The following is a 23,619-nucleotide window of genomic DNA, read 5'->3' on the forward strand; positions in this document are numbered from 1 at the left end:
TAGAGAAGAGATGAGGGTTGTATGTGCCAGAAGTTGTGCTTAAAACTTCAATTTTTGACAGCTGCCTATGTAGTGATCTTAAAGTAGCTTTTACTTGTTAGTTATCAGCCCCAAAAGTTAATGCAGGCGCAGTGCAGCCAACAAATTCTCCAATAGGGAGAGACCTGCAGGATTGCACACTGCCCCCTCCCTTCTGGGAGCATGAATTCTGCCTTCCCGGCCCAACTGCGATTTAACAGATATGGGTGGTGATGTTGACAGCAGTTAGAACCAATCAAGGTAATCATTTTAACAGAGGATCTGAAACTTTTTTTTGGTAGCTTTGGGTAGGAAAGAGGGATCATGTGCTTTTGCCAACAGCTTCTAACTGCTTAGCCATGCTTAACCAATCAGCAACATTGCATCACTGATCCTAGTGTCTTAGAAACGGGATTCTAAGAATCATCGTTCTGCCAGTGCCCTCAGTAGCAAGAAAACTAGTGCTGGACCTAACTCTCACGCAGTGCACAGATTTTGCAGGCATCTGCGAACCTATATAGCAGGGGTAGCCAACATGGCACCCTCCAGATGTTGTTTGACACTAACTTGTATCCGTCCCAGCCAGCATGGCTAGTGGTCAAGCATGATGGGAGGTGTAGTCTAGCAACATCTGGAGGATGTCACATTGGCTATCCCTGCTATATAGAAAGGTGGCCCAAAACAAGAAGTTACATCTACAGCACTGGAGGGTGAAAAGAGCAATGCCCAGTGGAACTAATGGGGAAATATACAGGAAATGAGCAGTACTGTAATTCAATTTCAGCGCTTGGACTAGTCTGGGATGAAAGTGGCTGCCCTTTGCCTAATGGCTCATGTTACTGTTGTGTAGGTGAAGAAGGTAGTGAAGACCATGACCACACGCACAGTACAGCAAGTTCCTGTTGGTCCGGATGGGTTACCTGTGGATGGCTCTCCAGTTACCAACAACTACATTCAGACCATGGATAGGAACTTCAGGAAAAACACCAATGGTGGCCCTGGTGCCTACATGAGCCAACCAGGAACAGCTACCCTCCCACGAAATTACCACTACCCAGATGGTTATGGCCGCCCATATGAGGACAGCTACCATGGCAGCGAACACAACTACGGCAGCCTGTCCCGTGTGACCCGCATTGATGAGCGCTATCGTCCCTCCATGGATGGTTACCGGGCCCCAAGCCGGCAGGATGTCTATGGGCCTCAGCCACAGGTGCGGGTAGGGGGAAGCAACATGGACTTGAACCGCTTCCATGCAGAGCCTTACGGGTTGGAGGATGACCAGCGCAGCATGGGATATGATGACCTGGATTATGGCACAATGCCAGACTATGGTACTGCCAGGCGGACTGGGACTCCCTCTGACCCCCGTCAGAGACTCAGGTAGGAGCTCACGGCTTGGAATATTAACAGTCCTCGGGCAGCGTTTTGATAATTCTGCCATGTTACAGAAACCTGTTATAGAAACAAGAAACACATACCGTATCTACCAACAGCCATCTTCTGAGTAAGATCTGTAAAGGGCATTTATATCACTCCTCTGCCAATAATAAAATGAGGAGTCGCAGTCTGTATAAGGGAAGAAATAGGATGGTTGTTGAGAAATGCTGTTAATGACCAGAATGGAAGGTATATTAAAGGTGAAAGGGCAATTGGATAATACGATTAGAATTGCAAATGTACTTTATCCTTTTTATTAATAAAAAAGAAACTGTCAAAGCAATGCTGGAGGGGTGCATTTATGTCCATTTGGGGAAATATGTTGGAGAAGTATCTTTACCTTAACCCTTTGTGACTATTGTAGTTTTAGTGACAGTGTGAGTTTACAGTTCTGCTATAAATTTGGTCTTGGAATTCAGGGATGAGCAGAATTTTTCTGGAGAGCTCTGCTCATCAACTTTTGTCCTAACACTGAAGATGTTCTCCCCCGTGAACTTTCCTTAAAGGGCTTGCACCTCCCACTTGATATGTCCAACCTGTGCAGCCAATGCCAGGTTCTAATTGTACCGACTGGTGGGGCTTGTGCTGTTTTTAAGCCTCAAGTGGAAACATATCGAGAGTTTTTTTGTGGTGGCTCAGTTTTTGGTGGAAAGTCCCCACTTCAGACTTCACCTTTTATCGTGTGCTAATTAAGTGATCTTAAGCAAGATATTCCATCAGTCCTCTATCTGCAGTGCCCCCCACCTATAGTGTGTGTGGGGGGCAATGCCAGCTAGCTTGCGCTGCAGGACTGTGAAGAAGGCACATGAGAAGTTCCCTAAAGTGTTGCATGTGCGCTATTAATAATATGATGGCATATCTGGTACCAGTTTGATGAGGTGCTCTTCATTCCTTCCCATTGTTAAAAATACTCTTATTTTTGCTGTAGCTCAAGCAGGTGTCTAGCTATGGCACAGCTGAGGGTTATTGCCTTCCGGTGCCAAGAAGGCCTGTAGGAACAGTGTGGTCTGCTGTATACAGGTAGCAGCAGCTGGTTGACAGGTGTGGGACCAAGGACTTCTGTGTTTCATTTTGAGATTCTAATGCTGAAGCGGTATATAAACCTTTCTAAATAGATCAATAAACTCAGGGTTCTCCAACCTTGGGGATGCATTTGGAAATCCAAAACTGTCATGGTCGCTGCAAAATACTCATTTCACAGATGAAAAACTGGTGGTGCTCAAACAGGCAGAATCCACAGGCTGAAAAGAAACAAAACAATAAATAAATAGCAACACTTCCCCCCTCAAAACCAGCAACTCCCCCAAATAAATAAATACAAACAAAAAGCAGGCAGCACCCTTCCCTCAAAACAGGCCAAACACGCACCAAAAAAGTAGGCAGAACTCCCTCAAATTTTTAAAAAGCAGGCACATGCGAGCCTGCTCGTTGTCTATCAAGCAAGCGTCCAGGAATTGGCCACTTGCTTCCCCTTCCCATGAACGTAATCAGGCAGCAGTAGCCCTTTTCTTAAGAGTTTTGAAAGGAATCTGGAAGGCCAGGTACCGGCCTCCAGCTGCCTGCCATTTTCCTTTTCCCTTCGTATGAAGGATGCCTCTGGTCACACATGGGACTCAGAGGCATTCTGGGAAATGGAAAGAGAGGGGTAGGGCAGCTGGGGGCTTGTAGTTCTCTTTCCAGCCAGCACAGCCACTGATGAAGATTTAAAAAGGAAGGAGAAAAACAAAACATCAGAAGTGGCGGGGGGCTTGATGGGTACCAAGAGGAGGGTGTTAGAGTAACAGCAAGTTCCGCATTGGGGATCCCAGGCTTCACCCTCTCTCTCCTGGTTTGCCTGACCTGGATTGTGTCATAGGTTTACAGTCAGTTAGATATTTTCAGATGAGGGCTTCATACTGCAAATAGGTCAGTGGCAATTAGGTTTCCCCCAGAAAGAGTAAATCCAGATTAAATGGGGAAAATTCAGACTAGTATTCTGATGGCAATCACATTGTGTGGACACTGCGAAAAACTTGGTTGCATGAGAAGTACTCATAAACACCTGTCTGGAGGTTTTCGTTTGGTATCCTTGGAATATCAACTTCCATTAACACAATAACAAAATAAAACCCTGATTTAACTAGCTTGACTTATTGTGGAGACCGGGTTTGATAATTTCTCTCCAATTTATTTATACAAATAAAAAGAGGGTGTGGTTGAGGTTTCTAGTAAAACAGAGTGGAGCTGTGGTAAACTACTTGGCAGAGTCTTCATTGTGCTGCTGTCATCTCTTTATCTGTCTTCTGCTACTTCATGTCAACTTACGCCTTCTGGCTGCCCTTCAGCCAGTGTTGATCCTCCATCCCCAATAGCATTTCAGTTCTGGCCAGCCCTTCCGCCTTATATTCTGAAGATACAATAATGCACATATATTAAAGGCATATTAATGAGCCATTTTTTGTAACGCTCCTTGTCGTTTGACATTGCTGTCGGAGAGGAAGATTTCCAACTCCCTTTGTTAAGCCCTAAAATATGTGTCTTGCTCAATAGAATAATGTTATGGCAGCTCTTGAGTTGAGGCCTAGAATACGTGAAGTGGTGTCATCTGCTTATCTGTTTAGCTTGCACAGTTTCAGAGCTCTGTTTTTCATCGAGTAGACCACTGACTACTCTTGCCTGATTAACTTGACTAATATTCAAAATAGTTTTATTGTCCAGGTCTAATCAGGGAGAGGCTGAGGTTGAAAGACCACAAAGCTACTGGTTGGGTCAGTTGATTACTACATCCAATTTTGGCCTATTGACAGCTAAAACAAGATGTCACATGGGAGATGTGTTAAGGATCTCCTGAGATTTTCAAACTATTTAATATCAGCTACATCCCCCCCCCAAATCCAGTTTGGACTGCTTTGCTGGGGAGGGGGTGCACTTAGACCGTGCCCACAGTGATGTGGGGTGGACGTTTTTCCAGTGTTTTATTTTTCTGTGGAAATCTCTTAATTTCATAAGTTCATTAGTAAGAATGGGTGGATCTTTTTGTTTTGATATCTGATATTTTTGTTGTTGGTTGTCTAGAGCACAATTTGGTGGGATTCAAATGTAACAAATAAATGGTGCCTGAAAGCTCAGTGTAGCCCACATTGCTCGCTGGGCTCCTTGCTGTCGATGCACGTGGCTGTTCTAAGCTTTAGTTTAACCAGAGGAGTGGACAATTAAACAGCTTGCCAGTTCCTCACATGAGTACATAAAAAAAAGTGGTGCTTGCTTCCTGTGTTACATCGTTCTAACCTGTGATACCTAATTAATGCTGATATATAAAAGCTGCTCAAATAGAATTTGCAAGTGTGGAGTTCAGCTTCAGTTGTGAAGCTTTCTGCAGGCTGATGAAGATCGAAGAAAATATTTATTGCGTTTATATCCTTCCTTTCCTCCAAGGAGCTCAAGGTGGCGTATGTGGATCTTCCACCTCCATTTTATCCTCACAACAACTCTGTGAGGTAAGCTAGACTGAGAAGCAGTGACTGGCCCAGGGTCACCTACTGAGTGTCACTGCACAGTAGGGGGATTTGAATTCTGGTCTCCCAGGTCCTAGTCAGTACTCTAACCACTACACCACACTGGCTCCATGGAATCCATGTATTTGCTGCTGTTGTCTCCTCATCCTGCAACCTCCGTTTGCTATCTTAAGGTAGCTCTGTGTGTGGGTGTTCTCTTTTCCTATTATGTAACTGGCCTGATAGCATCTTGGCACATTTGTTCTGAATAAGGAATTGAATTTTACTCTTTTTTTCTTTAACCATTGTGACTTGGCAGTTTGCCCTTGTGAAGAAAGGCCTTACGAGCATTTAGTATGTTCCGTGTCCTCTAGCTCTGTAATCTGCCATGAAGGTCAGAAGATCCACTTGTGAGCATTTTTCTAAACTTCTGAAGCATGTACAAAACATCAGAAGATGATGCAGTCTGACAGTAAGCCACCATAGAGGATTGATTCCCTCTTGGTCTCCTGTTCTGCCACAGGAAGGCTTAGGTCAGTGTGGGTTGGTTTGCCTCTTTGAGAGGATGTGCTTGTTTCAGTGCAGTTTCCCTTCACAGCTGCCAGATCTAAGTGTGCTGTGTTTGCCTTTTAAGAACCCTAGTTTGAATTCATTGCAGTGAGAAGGCAGGGGTTAAGCTTGGACTGAGTGTCTCTTATATGCTCTGTGATCTAAGAGATTAGGGCATGCAGGGAGCAGTGTTTGCGGTTTCAAAAATAACCCAGAACTATGTGAGTGTCTTGTATGAACAAGTTTTCAAGGTGGAAAGCAACTGTTAAGCCAGCGTTGTTTGCCTGCAGAAGGCACCTTGGACACTTGCAGTCTGGAGGGGTGATCTTCAAACTTCCTTCCTTCAGGGACTGCTTTCTGCACTGCCTTGCTTGATAAGGAGCCACATGTGCCTGCCCTTTGTCTTTCACAGGACATTAGGGTGCATTCTCTGTTTATGTAGGCCATTAGCCAGGCCTTTTAGGCGCATTGTCCTGAATGCACACTGTCCAATGAGCCTAATGTAGCAATGGCCTTGCAAGCAAGAGAGGTAGATCCTGCCCTCTAGGGAAGCTTGCTTTCTTGCCATCACAGATTTCCCTGACGAATTTCCTATAAAACATACCACCAGCTTGAAGCAATACTTTAGAACCAAGCTGGGCATCATGTAGCCCTTGAGGAATTGCTTGTAAGAATTCATGAAAGCAAAAGCTGTAATACACTTTAAACAAAACAGGACCCTCCTTGTTGAATACAGATAGTAAAATGCCCAAGAATCGGAAATAAGGCATTAAGGAGCCAGACGACATCCTTTCTACTCTCGGGACAGCTAAATGAGTGGGCTAACTCAAACTTGTCCTGCTTGAAAGTCAGTTTTTCCTCTTTAAACCCTGTATAATAAGTGCAGCATGTGCTGTAAATGTGGCTTGAACTACATACAGTAGAGTACAGGGCAATGTTAAAACACCCATGTAGCTGTGGTCTTCAGCTCGCCTTGTGCCCCAAACTGAAGGCTGTGCCAGACAAACTGCCTGCTTCTGTCAAACAGGAGACTCTTATTGGTCTTCCTTTTGCTGGATTTTGAGCGGTGGTCTTTGAGTGGGGGAGCAGGGAGCAGCAGCAAGAGCCTTCTATGGCATGTGATGGCGAGATATTGTAGGAAGAAGAAGATCTGTTGCTGCAGACATGGATGACCCGTAGGTCTGGAATCTGGCATATTGTCTGATAGGGGTGGTACCTAACTTGTTTGTGACTTATAGGCTGCCCTGTAATCAGAGTTCTCTGGGCCGTTTATGGGATTAAAACTTTACAATAAAAACAACAAAATAAAACCAATGCAACAGCATTAAACCACTTTAAAATAATTAGGAGGAAAATGAGTGTTGCAGCACTGCTCTTCCAAATCTGCAGTGTTCACTGGCCCAAGCTGAGTTGTTCCTTGGATTATTGCCATCTCTGCTTAAAGAATGAGTGGGTGTCAAAACCTGGCCCCTCTCATCTGGGCATTTAACTTTAAAGCAGAACAGCCTTGACTATGGAAATAACTTTTTAAGCGGGGTTGGGCAGCCTTTTTAGGGTAGAGGGACACACATGCTAGTGGTGGTGGGTAGGGCCAAAGCAAGAAGGCCCTGCATGCGTGAGCGCACTCACCCCCTCTACTTATTCATTCCTGCACACCTACCTATGCACACACTCAGCTCTTGCCTTCAGTTATCCATACATTCTTCCTCTCTCCCTCTGCCTACCCCCAAATGTCATCTCGTATATTTGAAGATGAAAATGGAGATCAGGCCTTCTTCCCTTCCCTCAAAGTCCAGCCTTTAAGGTGACACTCCTTGGCTGCCCCCTTCACCCCATGGGACCATCGGCTTTCCCGCTTTGTGACCACTCAAGCAGGATTCCATTTTTGGCCAAGGCTTGAATATGGAGATTGGGCAATATGACGAGGGCGCCAGGAGTTGCTTTCTGCTGACTTGTGCCAGTTCTCCATCTACCCAGTATTATCCACCAGCAGTTCTAATTGGTCTCGAGCAAAGGTCTTTCCCAGGGCTGCTGCTCCTCCCCTTCTCCCTCCTACCCACTTCTTCCTTTTTTTTCCTAACCACAGACGCCAGGGCCTGACCACGAGACCTTATACATGTAAAGCATTCCATTTCCACTATTCAGATATGAATTCCCCATTTTATAAGGGGCTTCCTAGTCCTAGACCAGACCACTCCTGTGTAGCTTGCTCTGTTATTGAGCTGTGGTCTCCCCCAAGTTGATTCCGCTCAGAAGCTGCTCCTCCCGGGAGGGCTGCTTTGGCCCAATACGCAAGTGTAGAACACTGCTCCGGATGGTGAGTGGGGGAGATCCGAGCAATACTTGGTTGTCACTGCGTCTGTGTGGGCACAAATTACAGGTGTTGCAGATGCATTCTGTGTTTACGCACTGCTTCCTGAAAGCAGTGGGGAAGGGCACTGGACTCTTATTTCTAAAGCAGTCTGCAAAAGTTGTCTCCTTTTGTGTGGCAAAGCGGAGGGGTAGTTACTTTGGCATATGTGAAATAACTCTTGATTTTTGTCTTGGATGCCTAATAAAAAGCAGGCAAATGGGGTTTTGGGAGGGCGCAAGGATAGAATTGTGTGGCGAAACAAAACCCCAACCCAGAATCCAGTTAGCTGTGCTTGATGTTGCTTTCTCCATGCACTCTCGACTGACTGGCAACAGTTTGGGCTGTGTAAATGGGTACAGATAAGGAGCCAGGGACTAGGCCCTGTGGATGCTGAGGAAGGCGGGAGTTGCCTTTCCATGCTTTACAAATGGGAAAGAAGCACAGCTTAACACGGTACACGCAGTTCTGCTCCAAAAGGGTGAAATCTGTGTTTGGTGCAACTTAATGACTCCTTGTGCAGTTCTGTTTCCAACAGTAAGACTGTTTCAAAGAAATGTGTAGGCATCCAAAGCATTGAAACTGTGTGATTGATCATGTCTATCCCTATCTTTAGATAAAAACCTTCCTTGGACACTGTTTAACCTTCTTCCATGACTGCAAGCCCCCCCCCCCCCGGTTAAAAAGCAAATTTTGAAAGACTCTCAGTATTGAAACTTGTCCCCATCTCCTCTACTTGTACGCTAACTTGCATGAACCCAGAATATGTACGTGAACAGGAAAACAGAAGGTTAGAGTGACTGTATTTCCATGAGGAGCAAGCGCACTGTCCCTGTAAGAGAGCTGAAACATCTACTGTATGTGAACTTTATTGCATATAGGCAAATACCTTTGCAGACCTTGCATTCATTCTCATCGCATATTGATGGACTGCCTTCAAGTTGATTCCTACTTATGGGCGACCTTTTGAATAGTTTTCATGGTAAGCGGTATTCAGAGGAGGTTTACCATTGCCTTCCTCTGAGGCTAAGAGGCAGTGACTGGCCCAAGGTCACCCAGTGAGCTTCATGGCTGTGTGGGGATTCAAACCCTGGTCTCCCAGGTTGTAGTCCAACACCTGAACCACTGTACCACACTGGCTATTAATAGTTTACAAAAAAAAAAAAAGGACCATTGACAATACAGACTTCCCTTGTAAACAGAGGCGAGCAGGTCTTTTGCCTTCCAAGGAGTTGTTAGAAGGAGTTCTAAGATCTTTTGTACAATTCTCTGTTCTCTACCCTACCCTCACGCCCACATTGCCACTTTCCTTCTCCCCCCCATTGTTTCAGTTGTCCTTTCCAAGGTACAGTGTGCCTTGCATGTTTTATTCATGCAGCCACCCACTTTAGAGGGTGATCAGGCAAGTGTACCCAGGTTGGAGTTCTCACGGCTGGGCCGAGTTTGCAGCGCAGGGCTTGCTTTCTTATTTAGAGTGGAGCTTGAGGAGGGAAAACTGATCTGGTTCCCAGCACCAGCACCCTGCATTAAATGTGAGACCTCAAGAGGTGGCAGGAGACATCTTAAACCAGATGTCAGTAAACTTGAGCATTTCCAAACATTGACTCCTAAGCAGAGCGTGGGTGTCTAGCCTGGTCATGTTGAAGCTCAGTTGTTCCATGTAGGAATCTGGTGTCCTTGAAATCTCGCCCGTCTAACCTAACGGGAGTGTCTGCCTGGCTTAATTGCTGCACGCAGGAAGTATTGCAGAGTAGAAGTTCTGGCTGAACAAAACATTGGAAGTAGGCTTGTAAATCTTGATTGGTTTGGGGCAACAGGAGCAGTTTGGATGACTAGGAAAGAAATGCTGTGGTTAGGCATGGATGGCACCATTTTGCCCTCTAGTGGCCAGACTAGAATAGCATCCAAGAGGTGTCGTTATTTGAAAAGGGGGGAATGGTGCTGAAAAAATCCCAAGTGGCCAAATGTGTGCCTGGGATCTTGTTCATCCCTTTCTGAGAGCAGTAGCCTTTTCTCCTTAGGCCCCAATTCAGCTGCTGTTGTTATTGGCTGCTACTCGGTTCAACCCAGGCACTGACCAAGGGGTCTGTCTCATACGGATCTGACTGCTTGAGCAGGAAAGGAAAATGGAGTGCAAGCCGCTGTGCTCTTGTGGTACTGCCAGATCTAGGAAGGAACGTCGAGGTGATGCAGGAATATGGTGGCTTCCTGCTTGATGATGTTGACTGTGTGGGGACGGTGCAGCCACCTGCTCCTTTGCTAGTGGCACTGCTGGAGAATGGCCATTGGAACACAGCTCTTTGGGACACAACTTCTTGCTTTTTGAGTGGCAGCAGTGAGGGTGGTGTTGATGTGCCATGGCTGAGTCCCTGTGCTGCTCTGCTGCACCTAGGACTTTTTACTGGTGGGTAGTACTGGTGGAAACCCTTCCTAATCTAAGTCTCAAGTTCTGTAGATGGACAGACTGGCCCAGTTTCTGTCTCTAGCTGCTTCCTATCACAGATTTACTTAATTGAGCGCCTTATCTTTCTCTCTTGTTTGTAGAAGTTATGAAGACATGTTGGCAGATGACTTGGCTAGAGACCAGTATTACTGGGCCCCGCTGGCCCAACATGAGAGGGGCAGCTTAGCCAGCATGGATAGCCTGCAGAAAGGAGGTCCGCTCCCAGCCAACTGGCGCCAGCCTGAGCTTCCCGAGGTGATCGCTATGCTGGGCTTCCGCCTGGATGCCGTGAAATCCAACGCCGCAGCCTACCTGCAACACTTGTGCTACCGTAACGACAAGGTGAAAACGGAGGTGCGCAAGCTGAAAGGCATTCCTGTACTGGTGGGGCTGCTGGACCACCCCAAGAAGGAGGTGCACTACGGAGCATGCGGGGCCCTCAAGAACATCTCCTATGGCAGGGACCAGGACAACAAAATTGCCATCAAGAACTGTGATGGCGTCCCCGCTCTGGTACGGCTGCTGCGTAAAGCCCGTGACATGGACCTCACTGAAGTCATCACAGGTAATTGCTTGCCCCTCTTCCGGAGAGAGGGGAAGGCGTGAGCTTCAGGACTCTTCTGATGAAGTATGTGCAGACGCTGTTTGATAAACGTTTTCTCTTGTTGCAGGGACACTGTGGAACCTTTCCTCTCATGACTCAATAAAAATGGCCATTGTGGATAATGCCTTGCATACCCTCACAGATGAGGTTATCATTCCACATTCTGGATGGGAGAGGGAGCCCAGTGAGGACTCAAAACCCCGCCACATAGAGTGGGAGTCGGTGCTCACCAATACCATTGGCTGCCTTAGGTAAGCTGGAGCTGTCTTGCACCTTCATGCTGAAAATTCTAGAGACCTTTTGCCTGGTTTTGCTTTTTGTTTTGTTTTATATTTGCAAAAGATTCTATACCACCAACATCATGGTGGTGAACAACATAGAATCAACAATAACAGCCACATCATAAATTAATAGATCAGTTTAATACATGAAACGCAGCTAGATCACTCCTCAGGGAAAGCCTGGGTGAGTAGATGAGCTTTAAGCAGGCACCTGAATGCCAATACTGTAGGTACCTGTCTGATGTTCATTGGGAGGTCATTCCAAAGGGCCGGTGCCATCACACAAAAGGCATAAGATGAGCCTGATATTTGCCAGCTTATTGAGAAGAGGGTTTAGGGAGCAAATTTTGTGGCTCTTCGAGTCACTGTGTGAGAAGTGAGATGCACAGTTAGACTGGAGATAGAATCCTGGGTTTGAGGTTGGCCTTCTGACAAACTGGAGGTGTTGTTATTTGAGAAGGCCAAAGAACTCCTGACTTGTCTTAATGTGGAATTTCTGAGGGTAAGTCATTGGTGCCCTATATTCTGGTGTCTTTCCCCTAATTCATGCTGGGGTAAGAGATGGACCATGGGGAGAATGAACAGGATGGAACTGCTGGTTCTGCTTGGCTGCTTTTGCTTGCTTTTGTAGCAGCCAAAAATTTGTCTGATGGTCAGAGAGGCTGATAGCATGTTATTGAAGATCAATATGGCTAGTAGGCTGTCACAGGGTCATGTCAAGTGGTTCCAAAGCTGCTGAAAAAAACCTTCAAATAACACAGCAGAAGCCTAACACCAGAGACTAGAAGTCACCACCACCATCCTAGCACAGATTTCAGGGTGGAAATTTGGCCTACATTTAAGCAAGAAAGGCATAACATGCTTTAAAAGTCATTATAACTGCTGATGTCTTCATTTTTCTAATGTTTTTCTCCTTTTATAGAAATGTCAGCTCAGAGAGGAGTGAAGCCCGCCGAAAGCTGCGAGAGTGTGACGGGCTAGTGGATGCCCTTATCTACATTGTCCAAGCAGAAATTGGCCAGAAAGATTTAGACAGCAAGGTAAACGCAGGGAGAAATAACACTCTTCTAGCTGCAGCTTGCCCTTACGTGGAGCATAGTATAGAGGGTGGGGTGGGGAGAGATTCTTCCATACCAAACACAATGGACTGTTTATCTGTCTTCTGATTTTCCCGGATAAAGCGGGAGCAATATCTGGGTGGAGATCTGAGGCTTTATTGTGCCTGAGGAACAGTCTTTGCTCTTCATCCTTGGATCATTTCCCTCCATCCTGTGAACAGGGGATCCTGCCAATAGAGCATATGCAGGTTTTATCTTCCCCACTCCCCAGATCTGTCCTTGCATGGGCTTTGGGCATAATATCCGCCCTTCCTGTCATGCTGTAGGGATCTGTCGCCTAACAAGGTTGTACTCCATTCGGGGTTTCTGTGGGTTGTTTCACAGATGCTGTAAGAACAGGGGTTCCCAAACTGTGGTCCATGGACCACTAGGGGTCCACGAGCTTCCTTCAGGGGGTCCATGGCATGTCCACATTAAACATTATTGTTTTGTTAATTGTATTTTATTGCCCCATTTATTGTATTGTAATTTGAATTCTATGTCAGGCAGATTGGAATGCTATGAAAGCAATATGCAAAATAAACAGTAAAATGGGTTTAAAATTATACAGCATCTAACACAGAGCATTACAATTGCTACAAGAAGGAGAAAAAATAACATCAGTGATTTTCAAATGGGTTTGTGGGGGGGGGGAGTTTGGGAACCACTGCTCTAGAGCAGCCTTCCACAGACTGATGCCTGCTAGTTCCAGATGGGCAACTGGATCCAGCTGATGGGCTAATCCTTAATTTCCCCCGCCCCACAGGCTAATTTAGACAAGTGAGTGTGGCCAAAGATCAAAGGATCTCGCTGTAATCGCCAGTCAGAGAAAGCAGGGCTCACTAACAGCAAGTCCCATTGGCTGCACTAGGAGGAGAACTGAAACTATAAAAAGTGATGGGGGAGCAGAATAATTTTTTTTTATCAAAGTTATCAAATCCCAACACATACTGAGCTAAAGCACTATTTCAATGTAGAAACCCTTAAATGACTTGAATTTTACATTATTTTATGCCAGTGTTCACCTGGTGCCTTCCAAATATTGTCAGACTCCAACTCCAGCACCCCTGAACTTGGGCCATGTTTGCTGGGGCTTGATGGGATCTGTAACCCAAAACATCTGGAGGGCACCAGGTTGGGGAAGGGTGCTCTCGAGAATCCTAGCTTACTGTCCCTATTTATTTATTTATTTATTTATTTTATTATACTTGCATACTGCCCCATAGCCGAAGCTCTCTGGGTGGTTTACAGTAACGAAAAACATTAAAACAAATACAATTTAAAACAGATCTTATAAAAACAATTTAAAACAATTTAAAACAGTATAAAACACATGCTAAAATGCCTGGGAGAAGAGGAAAGTCTTGACCTGGCGCTGAGAAGATAACAGTGTTGGCACCAGGCCCACCTTGTCAGAAAGATCATTCCATAATTTGGGAGCCACCACTGAGAAGGCCCTCTCTCTAGCCTCCAGATCCATGCAAAGTGGCGATCCTTTATAAGAAAATACCAATCAAATCAATAAATGTTAAGTAGGCATAACCAAATTGATCCCACACATTGATAATAATCAACAGAGTATACATAATAAATGTCAGTGCCTGGAAAGGGTTGCCTCAACATAAAGGTGTTTAGCAAATGCCTAAAACAATACAACAAAGGTGCCTGCCTGATTACGGTTATGTAGGTATCCATTTTCTTGGCTTCTGGCTGCCCTTTCGCTTAACCGTTCTAATGGTGGGCGTTGCTGTCTACTGTGATGCTCAATGGTTTGACTTCTTGAACTGCTTTCTGTGCCGAATTGTGGAGAGAGGGTGTCTCTGCTCCTGGCAACAGACTGACTTGGTTGCCACCAGCAGATGGCCTCCTGTGGAATCGCTGCACCAACACGCAGAACGCTTCCAGGGCTGCTTCTTTCTCATCTGCCATGTGCTTGCATCTTCGTGTATAAGCACTCTTGAACCTTTTGAACTTCCAGTTGATACCTAACTTGAGGAACTGTCTGGTTTTTTTGCCAGCTTGTGGAAAACTGTGTCTGCCTCCTGAGAAACCTGTCCTACCAAGTGCATCGTGAGGTCCCACATGCAGAGCGTTATCAGGAAGCACCCCTCAATGCTGCCAACAACACTGGCCCCCATGCAGCCAGCTGCTTTGGTGCCAAAAAAGGCAAAGGTAGGATAACTCTGCTCACTCTGCCTATCCAGTCTTGCAAAGGGGGTAACCAAGGGGGCAGAGGGGGGAAGTTTTTCAGTGCTGTTTTAAGTCTTTGTGGGACAAGCTGCTGTTTTGCCATAGAAGCATTCTGTAGCCGCAGTAACTTTTGCTGTTCCTCTTGCTCTTTATCTCTCAAGGCCTGATAACTGGTATGATGGGCTTTTTGGTGTGTCAATCAAGGTGATGGATGGGTCTTTAATTAATTTGTGGCCTGTTTCCCCTTCTCTTTTGCTTGCCTTCCAAATGGCCTGTGAATCCTGCTGGCATGTCTGCTCTCTTGCCTCCCTTCTCCCCTGTCCTCCTCCTCACGCCCAAAAGACGAGTGGTTCTCGAAAGGTGAGTTGAGCTTTTGTCAGAGCGGGGGGGGGGATGCTTGTTTCTGTGAAACATGCGACTTTGCAAGCTTCTTCCAAATCTTTCCTCTGCCCTCTTCACCGCTGTGGCTGAACCCATCCAGCAGCACAAGCAAACGGTGTGTCCTGTGTGTGAAGCACCCTGTTCCTACTGAGTTGTCCTTGTTTGGGAGAGAATGCTGTCTCCTGGCTCATATGCTTGCGCTCCGCTTAGGGAGCGCATCGAAGCCACCACCAAGGAAAGGAAGTATTGAGCGCAGAGAGGAGTAGCAGTAAAGCCACTGCATGCATTACACGAGGAATGGGGGACCTGAAGTTGTCCAGTTGTTGTTGGACCCCCAGTTCCCATCAGGCCCAGCCAGGATGGCGAGTAGTCAGGGATGCCGGGAGCTGTAGTCCAGCAACCTCTAGTCTAGAGGGCCACAGGTTAGCCTTTTCTGCATTACACCATTTTAGATGTAAACATGAAGATGTTTAATGTGTGAATGCAACAGAGCATGTTTGGAAATGCATGTATTGTACGTGGGTGCCTGTCAGTAAGCTGTGCTTAGCTGCAATTGTCAGTTGAGCATAGACAAACATATGTTTGCCACTGAATAATGTGTGAAATGGCCTTTCACCTTTGAGACATTAAATCATGAGGTGTCAAGCATGGGGAGAGAGAGAGAGAATAATACCCTTGGGGGGGTGGAACAGGTAACTAACCTTTTTAGCTTTGGCTTCTGCAGCAGGAAGATATCTCCCCACCTTCCTAATTCACTGTTTATTTCCTGCCATACTTGTTTGCCCCTCTGGCTCCTTGATTTCTCCACCCCCAGTCTTTGCAACTTTTATTCCTTCATAATGAAAAGTTCCTTTTTTAAAAAAAGGCAAATCTTGAACAGAATGGCTTGTGCAAATAGGAAGGATGCCAACTTTGCGTTGTTCTGCTCAGTTTGTATTTGTATTATTTTGGATACAGAATAAGCTCCCACTTGGGATCTTAAGCAAAGACATTGCATTGGCTTGGGTGCTGGTTGTTTTCTGGATGCAGATGGGGAAGTTGTGCTGCAACAACTGCTTGAGGGAGGGGAGCACTTGTTGTAAACTTGACGCTAGGGTTGTATGGTTGGTGTGAAATGGCAAGAAGTTGGGCCTGTTTTGCTTGACAGTTGTGAAGAGCTGCTTAGTCTTAGAGTAAGACCTTCTCTGGCCTTGGCAGTTCCGAATTAAGTAGAACAGGACCATAGTTCAGTGGTGAATTGCATGCTTTGCACACACAAAGTCCCAAATGAATCCCTGGAACCTGCAGTTAAAGCAAAGGTGGGGAATCTGTGGCCCTCCAGGTGTTGCTGGACTCCAGCTCCCATCAGCCTCAGCCAGCGTGGCCAGTGGTCAAGGATAATGGGAGCTGGAGTCCAGCAATAGCTGGAGGGCCACGGGGTTCCCATCCCTGAGTTATAGGAACTTTGGTAGCAGTACTGCACAAGAACTCTGATTGGAGAGTCACTGCCAGTTATAACAATCAGTACTGGGATAAATGGGCCTTTGGTTTGGCTCAGGGTAAGGTAACTTTATGGCATGCACTCACGTACACTCACGTACACGCACACACAGAGAACTACAGTTGGGCCAACACAAATGTCCCTTTTTAGCTTTGCATCCTTAAGCAGAAGAATCTGCAGCTTTAATGGGGAGGCTGTATTTCGATAGGCAACATGGAGCTTTTTCTTGAGGGAACTTCCTCTTGCTTCTCTCTTAATATTGTTTGGGCTTCCCCCCATCCCCAGGTAAAAAACCTACAGAGGATCCTTCTACTGATATTGTGGACTTCCCAAAAAGACAAACCCCTGCGAAAGGTAATTGTTCCTATTCTTTTATGGGGAAGGGCAATGGCTCACATGCTCTGTGTGCAGAAGGTCCCAGGTTCAATCCGTGCCAGGACCAGTGACGGAAAAACTCTCTGCTGCTAGTCAGAATAAACAGTGCTGGACTAGATGGACAAAGCTCTGTTCTGGTATAAGGCCGCTTCCTTCTTCCCCTCCTTTTGGGGGAGGGCTACGGAGGCTAATTTCTTCTCCTGTGTAGCATCTCGTTGTGTGAACTCTCGCATGTTCAGCCTCAGATGAAGGCAAAGGACGTGAGTCATGAACTGTTGAGACATGTTTTATTGGGCGAAGATGCAGATTTTTGAACGTCAGATACGATCTGAAGTCCCTGACAAAGGTGCGGCACGCAGGTGTGCTGGGAAAACAGCCAGTCTTGCTCTGTGGACGCAGTCGCCTGACCTGAAAGGGTATAATAGCAGTGGTCCAGCAGAGTTGCTGGAGCAGTTTACAACAACAAGATCATCTATATATAAACTACAGTAACATTAAGAAAAAATGAAAGCAATTAAAGAGGAATGGAATAATCTTATTGATGCATCCAGACAAAACAATTCGGAGAGATTTTGGTTTATTATCACGAAGGCCTTTAAAATTCATCCCTTAGCCGTGTATTCTATCTCCCCCCAGATTTGGGGAAATTATTTTACGTCTCTATACCAAAATAAACTTTTAATCAACCCAACAAATTCTTTGTCCCTTGACCCTTTCCTGCTTCCGGACTGGCCGCTTGTCGACCAAGCCGAAATCAGGGAATTGATTGCAGCCCTTAAGAAAGGAAAAGCACCAGGCCCAGACAACATCCCTGCTGAACTTTTACAAAATAATCCAAACTGGTGGGCCCCTCTATTAGCTAAACTGTTTTCCAATTTTAATAAATCGGGCCACTTTCCAACATCTTGGCAAGAAGCTATCATTATACCCATCTTTAAAAAAGGGGAAAGACACGATCCTGCCAATTATCGCCCCATTAGTCTCCTATCCACTATTGGAAAACTGTACGCATCCTATTTGAAAATAAAACTTCAGTCCTGGCTTGATGATCAAAACAACTTGGGCTCAGAACAAGCAGGGTTCTGAAAGGGTTGTTCCACACTGAATCACTGTCTAGTCCTACAGCACCTTGCTGAAAAATATAATAAACAGTACAGGTCTTCATGTTGCCTTTATCGACTTAAGGGCTGCATTCGATTCCATCCCACTGGACAAACTCTGGTTTAAATTATCAAAAACCTCTATTGATAAGAGACTCCTTTTTCTGATTTTTAAATTACATCAAAATACCTCCCTCCGTATTTGCTGTGGCAAAGATGGTGGTTTGTCAAATCCCATTCATACGTTTACAGGGGTGAGGCAAGGTTGCATCTTAGCCCCCCTTCTTTTTAATTTATATTTAAACGACTTGAAAGATCAATATCTTTCCCAGGACTTCCATATTCCCAAGATTGCCTCCGAACGATGCCCACTATTGCTCTATGCGGATGACGCTGTGCTCTTGTCCTTTTCAAAGATTGGCCTCACGCGAATGATAAAGGCGTTTATGTCTTACTGTACTGATAATCAATTAGTCATAAACTTTGACAAGACTAAAATCTTAGTCTTTTCTAACAGTAAATCCCTTCCCGTCTGGTCAATAAATGGTCACCAAATTGCACAAGTTGCTTATTATAGATACTTAGGCATAATTTTCCATTCCTCCCTAAGTTGGTCCACCCATGTAAGAGCGGCAGTAATGAAGGCAAGGTATTCCATAAAGAGCTTATTTCGTTTTTTTTGCTATAAAGGGGGTCGATTTGTCCCAGCACTTATTAAATTATTTTCATACAAGATTATCCCCCAACTTCTTTATGGTGTCCCCATTTGGATTCAGTATTTAAGTTCCTCTGTTGAATCTATGCTTTCCAGTTTCCTTCACCGCCTCCTAGCTCTGCCACGCTGTGTTCCCTCAGCGGCTTTAAGACTTGAATGTGGTCTGTCTTCCTTGGACTGTCGGGCGTGGATTATGACCACCAATTATTGGGTGAAAATATCTCTAACTCCCCCCCAAGGTCTTATAGCTTTTTTGGGGGATGATCCGCATCCCTCTTCTTGGCTTAAAAAAATTGAAGCCAAATTGCTGAGAATAGTTCTATCCAAGGACTTCCTGACCACACAGACTCCAAGTGCGGTATGCTCACTAATCCATTCCCGGCTTACAGATACTGATTTGCAAAATTCAACCGCTAGCGCTTCGAAATTCTGCTCCCCTAAATATTTAAATTTAACTTTTGAATTTGGTAAACCTGCTCCCTATCTTTATTTTCTTACTTTTCCCAAATTACGTCTGGCTTTTTCAAAAGCCAGATTTAATGCTCTAAACTCTGCAATTATGGAAGGGAGATTTTGCCATATCCCTTATGAATATCGCATCTGCCCCTGTGGTTCTGAAAAGATCAAAACCCTTTGTCATTCCATGTTGGATTGCGTGCTTTACACACAAATTCGATCTAAATTTCTCAAACCCATTTTGATGAATCAGAAATTTAAAAAATTTCTCTTCTAATGAAATGATAATTATGCTGTTGTCTGTTGTTCTGATAAAGACATCACTATTCAAGCTGCTAAATTTGTACATGCAGCCCAAATAATTCGTGCTTCCTTTTAATGATTGTAATTTTGAGCCTTATTTTGTTTTTTTATTATGTCACATGATATATTTTTTGCTCTGCTGTAATTTTCCTATATGTGCTCATTTTTGGTCTTTGACTGTAACACACTAAACTAAACAGTCTTGCTCTGTGGACGCAGTCGCCTGACCTGAAAGGGTATAATAGCAGTGGTCCAGCAGAGTTGCTGGAGCAGTTTACAACAACAAGATCATCTATATATAAACTACAGTAACGTTAAGAAAAAATGAAAGCCTCAGAGAATAAAAATTGTTACCCTTTCAGGGCTGGGCAGTGTTGGCACCAGGTAGGCCACCTCTGGGGTGGGGTGGGGTAGTTCTACAAATGGGGCACCACTATTGAGGGAGCTCTTCTCCTCCCCCCCCCCCCAGCCTATCACCTACCTTATGGGGAGTCCTTTAGAAAAGGGCTGCACCTCAGTGGTAGAGCATCTATGTTGCATGGGGAAGGTCCCCTGTTCGATCCCTGGCATCTCCAGGTAGGGCTGGGAATATCCCTGCCTAGGGCCCTGGAGAGTTGCTGCTAATTGGAGTTGACAGCGCTGAGCTCGACAGACCGAGCGTCGGGCCTTGGTATTGGGCAGGTTCCTGTGTTCCGTCTTGGATGATGGGGGTCCACCTGGAGGAGCTTGGTAGGCTTCATGTGTAACATTCTTATCTGCTTTTTGTTAGGTTATGAACTCCTCTTCCAGCCAGAAATTGTCTGCATATATATCTCACTGTTGAAGGAGAGCAAAACCCAGGCTATCTTAGAAGCTTCAGCAGGAGCCATCCAGAACTTGTGTGCTGGCCGCTGGACGGTGAGTGACTACATAAGAGGCAGTGACTGCAGTTTGGATCCTGTTTTTTTTAACTAAAAAAACAACTAACAAAGGGTTTGAGGTAGGCAAAGCAGAAGGGTCTCATTGTACGCTCACAGGTGGAAGCCCATGTGATCCATCCTTGTATTTGAACATATGTTGAACTGGGCAAACTAACATAAACAAGTCTGGTCACAGGTATTGGCCATTTTAAAGGTTACATTTGTTCCGACTGATGGAAAAAGGTTTGGTTTTTGTTTGTTTTTAAAGTTTGGAGTAACATAAGAGCTGCCTAGCAAGTTTCCTCAGACCCAGGATTAGGATGCCTTTTTTACCATGTGCAGTTTTTAACCGCTGCCCCTTTGGCTCTACCATCCCTTAAAGTAAATGACACTCAGTCAAAACTTTATGCTACTCTGGAGTGGGGGAGGGACACTTGCAGGTTTTGAATTGCAGTTCATTTTTTTTAAAAAGGAGCCCACAAGTTCCTGCCCCCACTTCCCACAACTGTCAAGAAGTGGTGAGTGGGCTGCTGCTAGTTGTTGTAGCACGACCAGAGCTGTGGGAAGGTTTTGTGCACCCTTCGCTCTCCTGCAGAAGTGCATAGGTGGAAGTGAGTTATAGCACAGCTTCCTCCTGCTGTGCCCCTGAAAGAACTGCCTGACCCGGAACAGGCTACAGGTGCATCTCGTCCAGCATTGGTCTCTGCACACGCTGCAAAGTAAACTCCCTGTATTTGTCTAATGTGTTGTTAACCACTGGCTCAAGCCCTGCTTGATGGCCTTTTGGCAGGTGCTGGGAGAAGGATTCCCATTGCTTTATGCCCTCTCCATGCAGGCAATGGAACTGTATGCAACTTTTCTCTCTTTTCCTCCTCCAATCCCTCTCTTTTTTCCCTTCTCCCCCTCCCTCTATTTTATGTTTGTTCTCTCCTCTCTCCGATGCCCTCGTTTTGCTCCTTCACGCTGTTGCTTCTCCTGACCTCTCTGTCCCCTCCCCCAACACATCCACGTGGTCCTTCCTTCCCTTCCATCCTTCCAGCTTACCTTACTCACATCTGGCAGGAGCTGCTAAGTGAGGAACCTCAGAGGAGCGTCCCTCTGCCCACTGCACCTGCTGTTCCACTCTAGCAGATCTAATAGGACGTGGATGGGGCCCTCCTCCCCGCTGTTGTTGAATTCCGGCTCCCCACCAGCCCCGACCAACATGGCCGGTGGTCAGGGAGGATGGGAGTTGCAGCCCCAACAACACCTGGAAAGGCACAGGGTCCCCATTCCTGTAGTAGGAGTTTGCTTGAGGAAGGAAAAAGAGTGCACCCAAGTATTGGCCTTTGGGTAGGACATGGAACCAAGTTGCTTAGGACCGGGGGGGGGGGTGGCGGCAGGAGAATAAGCAAGGATGAAGCGGTGCTGCTTTGCTCCTGTCCCTCCAACATGCTTGAGCAATCCTAGCATGCATGTAGGTTCTGGTCTTGGGAGCTGTGGAAGGTCAGAAATGCTCCCCATGGCTGCAAGAACCTTGCCTTCAAATATCCCTTGGGTAAGATTTCAGATGGAGACTTCGAGATCTTGTGTCTCTCTGCTCTAGCCCTGGCCTGATGGGGAATTTCCAGTGGGAAGCAGCAAAGTCAACATTGTGGTGACAAGGCATTTGGCAAGCTGGGTGTTAACTGTAAAAAAAAATAAACAGCTGTTCTTGGTATTGGAACTGGGGGCCTTCGCTGTGGGAACTGCTAAGGAAACTGAGCTCTCATGACAAGAATGTTGTGGGTGAGGGAATACTGAGGGTAAGGTCAGGGGCATTTTGTTACAGAGCATGAGCAGAAAATGTATTCCTGTGTAGAGACAGCCCACCCTGTTGCTACTTGAAGCCAAGTGCCTGTGTTGCCTCTTTGCAGTACGGTCGGTACATCCGCTCTGCGTTGCGCCAGGAGAAAGGTCTCTCTGCCATCGCTGACCTTCTGACCCACGATAGCGAACGTGTGGTGAAAGCTGCATCCGGAGCTCTGCGCAACCTGGCAGTGGATTCCCGTAACAAAGAGCTGATTGGTGAGAGCAGAACAGGGGAAGGAACGTAACCATTAAAAAGTGAAAGACTTGCGTCCTTTTCAAAACACATTCTTGCTGAATTATGCAAATAACTGGACAAACTAAAAGAACTGGTGCTGCTGCTTGAAAGATGCTCAGTGCCAAGGAATGCACTGTTCTTTAAAAGTAGGCAGGCTTTGTGTGTGGTGTGTGTGTGTGTGTGTGTGGTGTGTGTGTGGTGTGTGTGTGTGGTGTGTGTGTGTGGTGTGTGTGTGTGGTGTGTGTGTGTGGTGTGTGTGTGTGGTGTGTGTGTGTGGTGTGTGTGTGGGGTGTGTGTGGGGTGTGTGTGTGGGGTGTGTGTGTGGGGGGGGTGTGTGTGAGAGAGTGAGAGTGAGAGTGAGAGTGAGAGGGAAGGAACCTAATGAATCATAACAGAATATTGACCTGGTGGGGGGAGAGAGTAACCTCAAGCAGCCTTCCTCAGCCTGGTGCCTGCCAAATGTTGTTGGACGTTAGCCCCAACCAGCATGGCCCATGTTCAGGGGTGCTGAAGTTGGAGTCTGACAACATTTGGAGGGCACCAGGTGAACACTGGCGTAAAATAATATAAAGTTTAAGTCATGTAAGGGTTTCTAGATTGAAATTGTGCCTTAGCTCAATACATGTTGGGATTTGATAACTGTGATCTTTTAAATTATTATTCTGCTCCCCCATCACTTTCTGTTGTTTCGGTTTTCTTCCTCTACCTTATCTTGAGCATTTCTAAATTAAAGTTAACCCGTAACTTCCTGCACAGTTTTAGCGTGCAGATAGGGCGGAAGTGTTTGAAATAGAAGGATTAGCTCAGATCCTGGGGGAGCAGCAGAAAATGTCCTTGTGGTCAGTGGGAGTGGGGGTGCTGCCGTGGTCTTGAATATTTTTTCAAAAGGCAGCCCCACCTAGATTGTGCTGCAGTGCTCAAGGCTGTAGCTTACCATGTTCATGAATGACAAGTGCCAGGACCAGAGAATACATAGAGATGTGGTTGCAGCAGCCTGCCCCAACCTGGGAAGTCTGCTTCCCCTTCAACCTTCCCCTACAGGTGTTCTTTTCCCCCCCACTTCAACTCCCACCTGCCTCAGTCAGCATGGCCCAAGGTCAGGGTTGGTGGGAAGAGTAGTCCCAACAACACCTGGAAGGCACCTGGTTAAGGAAGGCTTGCCTTACAACATTTTGTTGTGGCCTTTTCCTTTTCCTGCCACCTACCTAGATAAGGCCTGGCTGGCAACTTGCTCTCCCAGGCAAGTGAATGGACAGCTGAGAATTGCTTCCCCTGATCGGCGGAGAACATAATCACCCCCCTCTGCTGTATCCAGCCTGTCTTCTGTCTAACTTATAATAGGAGAGCCTCCCATTGAGCAAAAGAGATTGAGTAAAGTCTGCAGAAAACTTCTTTGACTT

General features: G+C 46.0%; 1 protein-coding gene across 6 annotated transcripts in view; it reads left to right on the plus strand.

Annotated features, from left to right (window-relative positions):
- Window positions 1-23,619, plus strand: part of CTNND1 (catenin delta 1) — a 62,038-nt gene that overhangs the window by 32,697 nt on the left and 5,722 nt on the right. For 5 of the 6 annotated variants that reach the window (XM_061609691.1, XM_061609694.1, XM_061609696.1 and 2 more), the window contains 9 exons: window positions 869-1,401; window positions 10,375-10,838; window positions 10,945-11,128; window positions 12,081-12,198; window positions 14,274-14,427; window positions 14,788-14,805; window positions 16,592-16,660; window positions 20,025-20,152; window positions 22,050-22,200. In XM_061609691.1, the coding sequence (XP_061465675.1) occupies window positions 869-1,401; window positions 10,375-10,838; window positions 10,945-11,128; window positions 12,081-12,198; window positions 14,274-14,427; window positions 14,788-14,805; window positions 16,592-16,660; window positions 20,025-20,152; window positions 22,050-22,200 (1,819 nt within the window). The remainder of the gene's footprint in view (window positions 1-868; window positions 1,402-10,374; window positions 10,839-10,944; window positions 11,129-12,080; window positions 12,199-14,273; window positions 14,428-14,787; window positions 14,806-16,591; window positions 16,661-20,024; window positions 20,153-22,049; window positions 22,201-23,619) is intronic. The other variant, XM_061609695.1, reaches the window with a different exon arrangement.

This window comes from Rhineura floridana, chromosome 2, assembly GCF_030035675.1.
Source record: "Rhineura floridana isolate rRhiFlo1 chromosome 2, rRhiFlo1.hap2, whole genome shotgun sequence".
In the NCBI taxonomy this organism is placed as follows: domain Eukaryota; kingdom Metazoa; phylum Chordata; class Lepidosauria; order Squamata; family Rhineuridae; genus Rhineura; species Rhineura floridana.